This window comes from Mauremys reevesii, linkage group 11 (genome assembly GCF_016161935.1).
Source record: "Mauremys reevesii isolate NIE-2019 linkage group 11, ASM1616193v1, whole genome shotgun sequence".
Lineage (NCBI taxonomy): Eukaryota > Metazoa > Chordata > Testudines > Geoemydidae > Mauremys > Mauremys reevesii.
The window spans coordinates 36,059,228-36,072,720 of record NC_052633.1 but is presented as its reverse complement, the minus strand read 5'-3'; the positions used below and the strand labels follow the sequence as shown (position 1 = coordinate 36,072,720).

General features: G+C 39.2%; 1 protein-coding gene across 3 annotated transcripts in view; it reads left to right on the top strand.

The window, feature by feature from the left end:
- The window catches only part of MTX2 (metaxin 2), a 50,252-nt gene that overhangs the window by 12,012 nt on the left and 24,747 nt on the right, over positions 1–13,493 (top strand). For 2 of the 3 annotated variants that reach the window (XM_039495977.1, XM_039495978.1), the window contains 2 exons: positions 3,746–3,793; positions 4,762–4,808. The exons of the other annotated variant lie outside the window; for it this stretch is intronic. In XM_039495977.1, coding sequence (XP_039351911.1) covers positions 3,746–3,793; positions 4,762–4,808 — 95 coding nt within the window. The remainder of the gene's footprint in view (positions 1–3,745; positions 3,794–4,761; positions 4,809–13,493) is intronic. 3 annotated transcript variants of the gene reach the window in all.

The window sequence follows — 13,493 nt, the reverse complement described above, 5'->3', positions numbered from 1 at the left end:
ATTACTAAATCTGAAAAGTGCACTTTATGCAATATTTTCCCAGCAACAAAGAATTTGACAAGACTTTTATGTCACATTGATTTATATGGAACCTTGTTTCTATCAGGAAAAAATGATCTCAAGGAATGGCTAGGACAATATATGACAGAAGAGGAGCTGGGAATCAACTTAATATATAGCCACTGTCCTCAATAGTTAAAGCTTCTTGGGTCATATGATGATACTTAATTTTTAGGATTTTTTTTCTAGAGAATTTAATTTGGTACCAATGAACTATGCCACTGTCTGTTGGTTCTATATGCTGCTGTTCTCCAAACCCACCAGTGATGAGCAAACACTGATATGGTTAATCTAATGCACATGGCGTTTAGTAAAGTTTTTCAATAACTAAATTTTATATTTAAGTCTTTTTCAAAACTAAAGAAGCTTTTACATGCCAGGTTTAGCTACCGTTTAGCTTCTTTGATCACTGCAATGCTCCATCTGCTGAACTGTCAGTTTTAGCTCCTCTGTCATGTCCATATTCCTGAGGTTCAACAATAACTTGCAGTCCATAAGGATTATATACCAATCAATTATTTCATACTGTAAGATAGCGATGAGGATGGTTGTCTGTTCTATTGGATCTGCTGCTGAGATACCATGAAGTTGATCTCCCGCAGAAAACTTTCAAAATTGGGTATATGTCACATTTGTTGCCTTTCCTCTGCCCCATCACTGCCACGGTGGCCTTAGTTAGATGGAGAACTAACATCTGGAGACCAAAATAATCTAGTTGCTGAAGGATAAACTGGATTTGACTTCATTAATGCACAAATGATAAGTTTGTGTAGAGTTATTATAGCATTAATCAACTTGATGGATTGGAAATATGACAGAATTGAAGCAGCGTGTAATATTAGTGCCTATTATTCTACAAATTATGTCTTCACCTACAGAAGCCAGGAGTCATGCTGTACATTTAAAAAATACTATACTCTCTCTCCTGTTACGGAGACACATGGCATCTCGTTAAAGATTTTTCCTTGCTGTCATAAAATAGGGGATCTAGTCTCCCTGAGCAGTGGATTTTGGGATTATGACTAGTTTTAAATAGTCTTTGGGACTCTAATGATACCATTCTGAATTAAATTTCCATCTTTCATAGCTTGTCATTTGTCAGATTTATATTGTGGCATTAAACCTCTGTACAAAGCAACATATGAAATGACTGCATATAGGGTGCCCACAAGATAGAGGGTGAGTAATAGAGTAGTGTATTGGTGTTTAATAACATAATTCTCAGTCAAGCAATGAGAATTGTGCAGACCTTTGAGAGTGTACCCTTTGTATTGTAGTTTGGCTACTCTTCAGGCACACTTGGCCCAGTGTGCAAGAATCTAAGGTAAATCTTATAAGATGGTTCTTTTGAGATATGAGTAACAGAATATTGTTCCAAGTTTGTTGTTTACTATCGTAGGCCAGATCTCAGTGACCAAAAGCTCTTACCATGTGGTGAGTAGTCTGTGAGAACTAAACTGATAGTCTCAGTCCAGTTCTTGCAGACAAATGTTCACATCACCCAAGCACCATCACACCTAGCGGATAGGTAAGCACAGTTGTTGACGTTGCCCTGGACTGAACGCAGACAGTACTACACTCTTACTTCCTTGAAGTAGTTACTCTAGATCAGGATTTGAGATATATTGGCAATGCAGTGTGGGGAAGTTTGCATTACTATCTGTGCTGTATCTGTGCAGTCTGCTTAGGATTGCGTGAGCACATTTGTGGCTTAAAACAATTATTGAACCTTTCTCCCTGAAGTTATACTGTGCTCCTCCACACACCTGAGGTTGGGAGCTAAGGGCTATATGTAATGGTTAACAAAATTAATGTGAAGTCCACAGCTGAGTATATATACCAGGTTTTAAGATGACAGTCCTTTTTAATATATGGGATATGACTGAAAATTTTGAACAGGACATCTAGGTTGTCACAGCAAAAAATAGGTAACTTCGCTATTTGCCTATATTGTGTGCATCTATATCTTCCGTGAAGGAGCTTCTTAGCACATCTCCTAATGGAAATATGGTGTCTACATCCAGATTTGTATTGAGATTAGGCTACATTTTGAGGGCATTTTGGTGATTAAATCTCACTAGACTTCATCCCCAAATGGTGGAAACCACACAGATCATTTGATTTTGCCGGTACTTCTGCCTCTTAGCATGCAAATAGTAGTTGGTCCATTCACATATGGTGGTCATGTCACTAAATTTCAACATTTCTATGAGCCTTGGACTTCTACTGAATTAAAGAAATGTAATTTAAATACATTATTTTAACAATTGGTGCCAGGTACCCTGTGTTGTCATCTTTTTTTCCTTTAAATAAATAAGAGTGTATTTCATCTCAAGAATTATTACTCCAGGAGACAAACTTTAATGGATGGGTTTAAAAGCAATAAATGCTATAAGAAAACATAAAACACTTTGTCATGACACTTGGATGTGATTAGTTACCTTCTCATGCCCATACTGGTAGGCTTTTTGTGCTTGATGTTAGGGTAGTGACCTTTGCAAGATTGTGTATACATTATTACAAGCTTTACAATCTTGTCTAACTGCCATAAAATATAAAGTTAACCGTGCAGAAGTAGTAAAAAATAATATTTTAATTATGAATTCATGCGGTATTTTTCTTTAGAGTTCTGAAGGCCAGCTGATACCAAGAACGACCTTTTCTTAGCCAGTGGCAGGCTTCTGTTTTGCTGTACATATAGTCATTTTTAGACTTGAATGCTTTTTTAAAAATATTTTTTGTGAGTAGAATGAATTTTAATCACAACTAGTCAATTTGACTGAAACAAAAAAACTTGAATTAACACCTTAAAATGGACGTATAAGATGTATTTAACAAAAATGTAATAGTTCATTGTAATGTCATTTTGTCTGTTATCTAACCACTATTAGCAATAGTACATCTGTAGTGATGATTATTTATGCTATGCCAGAAATTCATTTGGTTCATGATTGATTAAACACACAGATTCTTAGTTGGAATATCCTGCCTTTTTGAACAAATTATGATAGTCTTTCAAAAGAATACTGACAAATATCAACTTCGGTGCTATCGCATATTGTGTGTGGTAAAATAAACCTTCAATACTACCATCTACTTGGTGTGTTGCCTTCTCAAGTGCCCAAGCACTTAGGTTGGTGCTTTTGTTATAGGGGGTGCTGAATCAGGAACCAACATTAAAACAGCAGAAAACTTTGTCCCAAAGCAAACTCTTAAACTTAGTTTTGTAGGTGCTAGTTGTGCCAGCTCTTCTCTGCGTGTCTGTCTTGTCCTTATCAGAATTCTTTATCTTACAGCTTTTAAATTACCTGTCTTGTGAGTGGGCAGAATGGAGCATAGTGTGTTTTGATGTGAATGTGTACAAGAACTCTTACAGTTAGGAATAAATCTGCTACTATGGTTTTAGAGCTGTAAGGTCACCCTTTGGCATAGCTTGAATTTAAGGAATATTGCAGCCTTTGTTTTTGGGAGGAATCAGATTTCTCTTTTTCTCCCATCCCTTTGCATTCCCTGGGAAAAGGAGAGCAGTGTGAATAACAGTGGGTCATTTTTAAGGTAGGTCAAATTTTGCATCAGGGGCTCTAAAATTCTAATTTCTGCTGTAGGTAACATTCACGTTCAGTTCACGTCCGCTAGCATATTGTTGGTTGGCTTGCTTAATTATGAATTTCTTTTCTTTCCATAGCTGCAGAACCTTGGCCTGAAAATGCTGCATTGTATCAGCAACTGAAGGGTGGGTACATTATTTTCTGCAATTAATGATTTTATTTTTAAAAACATTAAATATACAGTAATATAATTAACTTCAGGGAAAATAGAAACTGTTAAGAAGAGATTCCTTTGTGTTTGTCTGGTCAGAGGTTTTAGCTAAGCTTGCATCTGCCAATATAAACCAGCTATTCATGGCCTATAAGGTCCTTGGTTTATTATTGACTCATTATATTGGCTGCTGTAGGCAGTGTAAAATGATGTGGTTGCAGGCACCGTTGGCAGATTTACTGCACCAATAGCTGAGGCAGCAGATTTTTGAAGTCTTATGGTAAAGTGGGCTCTCAGTAAAAAGGAACTGTTAAAATGTATAGGCTAGGATGGTTCAGGCTCCCTTTAGCAGCTCTTCATATATCATCAGATCACATTATGGCCCCCATTTGGGGCTCAGCAGCCTGCTACAGTTGTCAGAAGACTGCAAAGTAATGAAGACTAATAGGTAGCAGCCTTAGTCTTCTAAGCATGGAATTTTTATTGCAGCGAACTTGTCATCTTTCTTTTGTGTGACAGACCTAGACACAGTGTGCAATATTAACTGCAAGCTGGTTTTTTGAGGATTCTGGATGCTTTTACTTTTTAGCTAGAGGAATTATGAAGATGGTATTTTATTTAACTTTGATTAGTAGAGGAATAATTGGCTTAAAATTGAGACACTTTTTTTTTTTTTTAGTTGGGGTTTCTAATTGTACGTCTGGTAAAATAAGATAAATGGGAGGGTATTTCTTGAAGAAATATTCCTGGTATATTTTTGTATTCATAGCTCATGTTTTGCTGTCCAATAGCGTAACATAAAATTAATGTAATGGTGCGTATATTCTCTGCTGAAGTATTTGCCTTTTTAATTTATATACAAGAGATTTAACACAGACTGTTATGCAGTTAACAATAACTAACTATTTCATGTAATTATATTCTTTCATTTTCTTTCTACAGAGGAGCAAATTTTGCTTTCTGACAATGCATCTTCTCTTGCTGTTCAGGTAAAGCATCATCTTTTCTAAACTAGAGAGATGTTAAATTAAAATATTTCTTGGAAGGATTAAATCCTAAGTAAACTACATAAAAAGTATTCAAATGACATATTTAGAAATTTCTAAGTACTTTGTAGATTTAGCATTATGTTGTGTCCAGGAACATACCATTTTCAAAGTTGAAATTATTCCTTTTAATCTTTATCACTGAGGTGTTACTGATTTTGTTTTTAAGGATCCTAATATTAGTGCCTATGCATCTGTTAATATTTACATCTGTCTACCTATTTATAATCGGAATTGGACACACTACTGGCAGCTCCTATTTAACCTTTGTCGTCTTTCCAGCTGTCATCCACCTTTTGGGTTGCTTAGGGAAAGATGTCCTCCCAAAGACCACTCATTATATGCTTGTTGGTTACATTATCCTCAGCCAATATCCCCAAAACACAAGGAATCCAATTCCACTGTATGTAAAGAGTTTGAATCCACTGTATATTTATACACTCCAGTGTGTGTTAGAGGTAGTCCATATAATTGACATATTTAAGGCTCTAATCTGCTTTAAAGTGCCTTTGTGGCTGGAAAGTCCATGTAAATTCCATTAACTTGTTAAGTTCAGTGACCCCAGAGGCTGCTCTTTATTCTGAGGGGACAGTTTCCCCCAGTAGTAGAGAGGGACTGGCTGGCAAGAAAAGTTCCCCATCCTCCAAAGCAACTCTAGTGTTGGCTGTGGAAGAGGGTTGATTCATTTTCTCACCTCTACTTGTTCCCGTATGTGGTCTAGTCCATTGCACAACTAGTTAATATAGCCTTTTGGGGGCTTATGTACCCCAGAAGGCTGCATCTCTTTTGGTCAGAGTGGGACCATTAGAGAGAGCATGTAAAAGGTTCACTAACCTGTATTTTGTAAAAATGCCAATCAAAAGTTCAGGATTCTTTGGGCACTCTAGCAATCCTCTAAGGACCCTATTCTGTCCAAAGTATATAATACATTTTTTGCGGAGAGTCTGGAAAATACCAGTGTTCCTTTGGTAATCCTACCCCCCCTCCCCCAAGTATCTTGTTTCGTTGATAGGTGGACAAATTTTCCATTTATTTTGAAAAACAGATGCTATTGTTTTACCCCCCTCTCTCTGTGGTGCAGTATGTTTTGAATAATTCCTTACAGTGGGAAGAAATAAGGAGATTTGTTGAGCATTTGATCATTTGTTAGCTTTAGCCCCAGAAACCCTTACTTTTTGTAGTTTTCATGAATCTTCTCTCCATCCATCAGGGTTACAGGTGTGGTTTTGGTTTCTTTCCAAACAAAACAGAAGTTTCCTTTTCTAATGTAGCCTTTTGCTTGACCATTCCAATTCTATTGTTATCCTGCACATGTCACTTAGATGATATATTAACCATAATATATTAAAAATGCCTGTTTTTTCTTCAATATTCTTTGGCTTGACAGCTGATAGTAGCCATGACTATAAATATGACTTTGGCAGATATCTGATTTAAACTTTATGGAACAATTTTATTCTGTACGGGGGAATGGTATCAGTTTAGAAGAATCTGTATTAGGAACACAGTTGTGATCTCAAAAAAAAAAATAAAAAAAAATAGCTGTCTACAAAATGTAAATATTAGGATGCGTAATTAAAAGAAGAAAAAAAAGCTTAATGATCAGGCAGTTTTAAAATTAGCTCACCTGGCATACATTGCATTAGGCAACATCAAAAACGGGAACAGTTGTATCTTTTTCTGATGAATTTTGTATGTGTTTTTAAAGACGGGTGGATAGGCATGCGTTGGGGTAGGAAGAGAGGAAGCCAATACCTGGGACTTCTTTCCTCAATATATTCTTATACAAGCTGCCTTTCTTTTTCTCTCCAGTAACTCTCAGACACTGACCTATGGTACGTGGATTTCCCTTAGACGTAGCACACAGGTTGTTCATTGCTTGTTTGGGCTTACGCATGGTGAAGATGCCCCGGAGTTCTGTATTCCTCTGATTAAATAGGTTTGGTGGGGGGGCTGCTAGGAGATCCTTCAGAAAAGATGGTTTAGATAAAACCCTAAACTTGCCATAATTTGGCTGTCACCTACACCAAATCCTTCTAGAAATCTCCTTTCCATAATAGCACCTCTTTATGATGTCTGCCTTGGCAGGCTCGCAAAGAATAGATGAATAAATATATATATATATATCTATAAAAGAGCATGACAAATGAGTTACTAAGCAATTAGTTAAAATAAAAGCTGACCACAGTCTTTACAAATGGTAACATTACTATGCATCTAGCACAGGGGTGGGCAAACATTTTGGCCCAAGGGCCACATGTGGGTGAGAAAATTGTATGTAGGGCCATGAATGTAGGGATGGGACAGAGGGTTGGGGTGCAGTAGGAGATGTGGGAGAGGGGTGCGGTTTGCAGGAAAGGGCTCAGGGCAGGGGGTTGGAGTGCAGAGAGGGGTGCGAGAGGGGGCTCGGGGCAGGGGGGTTGGGGTGCAGGAGGGGTGTGGGGTGTGGTGGGGGCTCAGGGCACAGGAGGGGTGGGGCAGGGAGCTCAAGACAGGAGGTTAGGGGGCTCAAGGCAGGGGATTGGATGTGGGCTCCGGCCCAGCGCCGCTTACCCCTGCCTGTCCTGGCCCCACGCCACTCCCAGAAGTGGCCGGCACCACATCCCTGTGACCCCTGGGAGTTGGGGAGGGCTTGGTGTGCTGCCCTCGCCTGCAGATACCTCCCCTGAAGCTCCCATTGGCCGTGGTTCCCTGTTCCCGGCCAATGGGAGCTGATGGGGGCGGTGCCTGCAGGTGAGGGCACCGTGTGGAGCCCTCTTTTCCCCCCACTTCCCCCCAGAGGCAGCAGGGACGTGGTGCCGGCCACTTCTTGGAGCATGATCTAGCATGTCAGTTTCTGCTTGGCTATGGAACAGAGACCCTGGAAAGAAAAATAAGATCTGTATGTGTGTGTGAGTGAGTGATTATTGCAGACATTTTCTTATAAAGGCTAAAGATTCAGGATAAGGAATTGATTATGTACATTTTTAAAAATATTGAATGGAGTTACATGGCCTATTTCTTGCACATTGCAGTGCAAACTTAAGACTGGATGTATGTGACTGGGGGTAACCTTTTTAGAAAGTGATATGATATAGTCATTATACTGAATATTAGTGCCGTTTTATGTTTAATTAAAAATTCCCATTGTGGAACTCCTGTGCTGATCCTGCTTGGAGATGTATATATTTGGGTAACCTGCAATTCCTGAAAGTAGATTTAATTGTGAATCTCTTGATCTTTCACGGTGTTTGGTGTACACTACTTGTCCACTAAACTAAAGTAGCATATTATACAGTCCTATTGGAAATTAAGATAATTTTATCTTATGCTGCAAATCTTGATACAAAATGTCAATTTACTTTCACAGCAAAGAAATTCATATAAAAGGAAAATGATGTAATTTCAGTGATGATTATCCTGCTACAGGGTAGAGAATGTCATACGTAGAATAAAGTCTCTTCTTCTCATGATGTGTGTAGCCTTGCTCCCATTCAAGTTAATGAAAAATTACATGCACAAATCAAGATAAGTGAGATAACTCAGAGTGCCTATCATCTTCCTCCCCAAAAATCATTTCCCTCACCTTATTTATGCTGGAATTTTCAAGTACTCAATATTTCTGTTTTTCCTTTCTGCTGACTATAAAAACAGTATCTCGATAGCTAAACCTCAGTATATCCAAAAAAGAGTGGATGTAGTTAGCAATGAAAACCATTAACAGAATATTAATCAGTGACAGCCCAAATACATGCAGTATTGTGTGTGTATATGTATATGTATGTGTATGTATGTGTATACGCACACTACTGTATTATTGCAAAGAACAACATTTTATACTCCCTAGATAACTTCCTCTGGCAAAGGCAAATTTGTTGATTTTTAAAGCAGTGGTTTTCTAATATATTTTTATTTTGTTTTATAGACCTGTGTATACATGCAAAATACTGTCCTGATCTCCCCTGCCCAGCCATTTATTTCATCCTATGGACAAATAGAACGGACTCCACAGACACCTAGCAATAAAAATAAAGATATAATTTTTATCCCCCAAATCCTTCCCCAGATATGAAACTCTCATTTAAATACCTCAAATTTTACAATTTCTGCCTGCTGTATTCTGTTGTACCTTAAACACGCACTCTAATTTTGGAAGAATAACTTTAAGAATTTGGCAAAAGGATTTTGTGTTGGTTCTCTATGGTACCATTTTACTGTTTGAGAGAGAGAGAGCAGCAAAATGGAAATTACTAACACTCAATTTTAATAACTTACGTAATACTATTTAAATAACTCCTATTTTTAACTGTAAACTCTTCAGGATGGTCTTCCTCCAAGTTCACACAGCACCTACCACATGTGAGCCCCAGTCCTTATTGGCATTACTGCAATACAAAAAGTAAAAGATGGTGTTTTCCAGTTCCTATATTTATTTCCTTGTACAGCCTGTATGCTCTCAAGTCAATAAGGCATTTTATTTGTGACTCACGTGTGTAAACCATGTAATGACTGAAACACATAAAAGAAGAGAAATTACAGAATTAAAACCTGACGGAATAAGGGTTATTTCAGTGATCTTAAGTAAGTCGGGAAGACAAATTTATTGAGGCCTCTGTAATACAGACATTTAACAGTCAGGGAGAAACCGGAAGTGGGGCAATTGGATTTGTGCTTTTTATGAATCTATGGGCCTCAAATAAGGGGGCATGGAGGGTCTGCAGATAGTATTCCAGCTGGTGGGACGCAATAGCAGACAGGCTGCTTTGCCTGAATCTAGAAGTAGATTCTGTCCCCACAATCACCATGGTGTTTACCACACAAAATTCAATTACTCAGACATTATGCTGGAAGTAAAAGGAGAGTGTGAATTTTGCTCAAGATGCCTGGGGAACTAAGACCTCTTTAGTATTCAGTTCTAAATTCCAGAAGTGAGTGTTCTGTTACATCCTTATATAAAATGTGAGGCTGATCTTGTATGTATTGCTTTAAATACTATGTGTATTGTATAATACTTTACATTATAAACTATTTTTGTAATCTCTCTCTCTCTCTCTCTCGATATATATAGATATATATATAATGTTATGTACACAAGCCTAAACATGTTGATACTTAACCTTCAGGCAGGTACAACATAGTGTGTAGTACTATCTTGTGGTTTCAGAACATATAGTGAGTGATATTAAAATCCAGTATCAGTTGCAGAAACCATGCATTTGGTCTATGTATTGCTTCAAGAAGGGAGCTAGAATTGGCTAGTAGTATTGCATCAAAGAGGGACATTTATGCAACAGAAGTTTAAATTGCCCAGGTTAACTGCTTATTTATACCATTATTTGATAACTTGTTGAGGTAAAGCACCCATGATGAATAGTTTCTTGCAGGCTTGTGATATTAGCATATGAATTGTTTAATTTTGTTTTTGAAGCTAAACAGTAAGCTGAATTTTAAGTTGTTGCCCTACACAAAAGAAAGATTCAGTAGTGAAATGAAAATCCGACAATCCATTTTTAAACAGAATAAAAGCTAAAATTCTTCATGATGAGAAATACAGTATCAACATAATTGATCTAGTAGCATTACTTTGTAGCTGAAAATACACTTAAATCTGTAGCCATGCAACTACAGCATGTGAGTGAAACATCTTTCATATAGTTCTAAGATGAAATTACCCCTGAATGAATAGCATCTTCATTTATCTTCAAAACCTCCTCTGTGCTACCAGTGAATCTACTCTTTCCACATTCTACAACAAGAATTACATTATACCATTATAGCAGTGTTCTGCTGCAGTGTAAAATAGATTGTTTTGGAAAATGAACCTGGCTTTGCTATAAATTACATTCACAGGTACAAAGGAATTTGTTATTTTGTTTAAAATAGTCGCAAATATAATTAAGCTCTTAATTTATGTTAAACTACAAATGTGGCCATTACCACAACTGGATTAGGAATTTAATCTGTCACTCAAAGAATGATACTGAACAGTTTTCATTTGTAGCCTTAGACACACTATTTCAATTACAAGGTCTGCAGCTGTTAGATATAAAAACTGAATTATTTTGTAGATTTGTTCATAGTTTTTCATTTTAAAAGACGTCCCTTCAATAAGGGGAAGAATAATTCTTCAGTTGTCATCACAGATTCTCCTTTGTGTCTTGATGAAATAGAATAAGAATGAAAACACCTTTCTTTCTTCACAGTAGCATTTGTGAATGCTTTTAAAATATTAGTCAGTGAGATATTACGTACAGTGGTTTGGACTTAATTATGAAACTGATAATATGCGTCTCCTCTGAAAGAAGCCACGAACTTGTCATCTGAAAGTAGGGTTTCTCCTACAGGCAGACGTGAAAGTAAGCTGGTTCGGCCCCGTACAGAGTACCGGTGTGGTTAAAAAAAAGGTGCAGTGGTGTACCGGCAAATAAGTGGAGCATTCAGTACTGGCTTACTTTCACCTCTTTTGGCTGCATAACAAAAAGTTCAAACTCAAAGCTAATAAAAGCTTGGAAAGGGAAAACTCACTGTCACATTTGTTGTTTCTCTCCCTCTCCTCCTCCAGCCAGGCTAGGCTCCGCGTTCCCCTGACTCCTGCACTCAGCAGGGGCTGCAGAGACTCCCTTCTACCTTGTAGCAGGGGGACTGGCTGAGGGAGAAGCCTCCCCAGGGAGCCTGCTGCCTGCATAGGAACAGTTTTTAAATTTAGCTGTTCACTCCACAGTCTGAACCTGGATTAGGGGCTATTTCTGGCATCCTTGTTAATTTCATTCTTGGTTGTTGGGGTGGGGGGTGACCAAAGTCGGGGCAGTTTAATTTATATTCAAATTATGTTATTGAAGATCATCTCATCCAGGGGGCAGAAAAGAACTGCCCCAGCTTTGGTCACCCACCCACCCCCAACAACCGAGAGTGAAATTAACAAGGATGCCAGAATAGCCCCTAATCCAGGGGACCTCAGAGTGAACAGCTAAGTTTAAACTGTTCTTATGCAGGCAGCAGGCTACCTGGAGAGGCTTCTCCCTCAGCCAGTCCCCCTGCTACAAGCTAGAGGGGAGCGCCTGCAGAGTGCAGGGGTTGAGGGAAGCACTGAGCCTAGCCCTATCGGCAGCCTGGCTGGAGGAGGAGGGTGGAGAGAAACTGATGTGATGGTGAGTTTTCCCCTTCCACTGACTTTTATTAGCTCTGGATTTAAGCTCTGCAGCCAAATGGCTATTGTATTCTGCCCCTGCCTTGGTCTCACTGTCCCCCCTTCCCTCCCCAACAACTCTGACTGAAATTAACAAGGATGCCAGAAATAGCCCCGAATCCCGTTCAGACCACAGAGTGAACAGCTAAGGGCAGGTCTACACTAAGGGCGGGGGTCGAACTAGGGTTCGCAAGTTCAGCTACGTGAATAGCGTAGCTGAATTCGAAGTACCCTAGTTCGAACTACTCACCCGTCCAGACGCCGCGGAATCGAAGTCCGCGGCTCCAAGGTCGACTCCGCCACCGCCGTTTGCAGTGGTGGAGTACCGGAGTCGACCGCGGCGCTTCCGGAGTTCGAACTATCGTGTCCAGATTAGACGCGATAGTTCGAACTCCGAGAAGTCGAACTCACCGCGTTGACCCAGCTGGTAAGTGTAGACTAGCCCTAAGTTTAAACTGTTCTTATGCAGGCAGAAAGCTACCTGAGAAGGCTTCTCCCTCAGCCAGTCCCCCTGCTACAAGCTAGAGGGGAGCCCCTGCTGAGTGCGGGGATCGGGGGAACGTGGAGCCTAGTCGCGTGGGGCAGCCTGGCTGGAGGAGGAGGAGGAGGGAGGACAAGGAGAAAAATGTGACGGTGAGTTTTCAGTTTTTCAGGCTTATTCCAATAGTAAAGTTTTATTACAGACAGCACTGGTAGTTGTAATAGTAGCTTTATTTTCTATATCTAAGTCATGAAATGGGAGGGATCCATGAAGTACGTAGGAGAGGTGGGTTTCTTGTGTTTGGACTGTATGGTAAGAAATGTAACTTACTTCCACCACTGGCCCCGCCCCTTCCATCTGAGGCCCCGCCCCTTCGGGGGGCACAGAGTGGGACCCGTACCGGTAAAAGCTGTATTTTACTTTCACCACTGCCTACAGGGATATAGAATGTGAACTGTCTGAGCTCTGGAATAAGAGGGTGGGAGGTAGTGATTCTGACCTTTAAATACTGAAATCTTGATATTATTTACATCGAATTGGAATTTATGCTTAGAGTATTGTGTTTTAGTGGCTGTGTTTTTTCTGCTTTGAGATGGAAAAACCTAGTGGATGATTCACTAAGAGATACTCTGGAGTAGTAGTCACATTGCCAACTTGAAAAATAACATTTAAGTTTGAAAATTTTTGTTGGTACCTACTAGTGTTTCAAGTAACACCTAGGTTGACTAACTGAAAGGCTAAAGAGAATAAACCGTCTATTTTGTTTGTTTTACTTTGTACATTTAACGGGAGTGAACATGAAATCTGTGTAAGCTTCAAAGCTTTTCTCTCTCACCAGCAGATGTTGGTCCAATAAAAGATATTACCTCACCCACCTTCTCTCTCTAATAGCACTGTATATAGGCATTTTCACTTCCCATCTTATGCTCTAGTATGATGACATCAGTCTATTGCATAGTTCTAAGGGGAGTTTTCAAAAGCA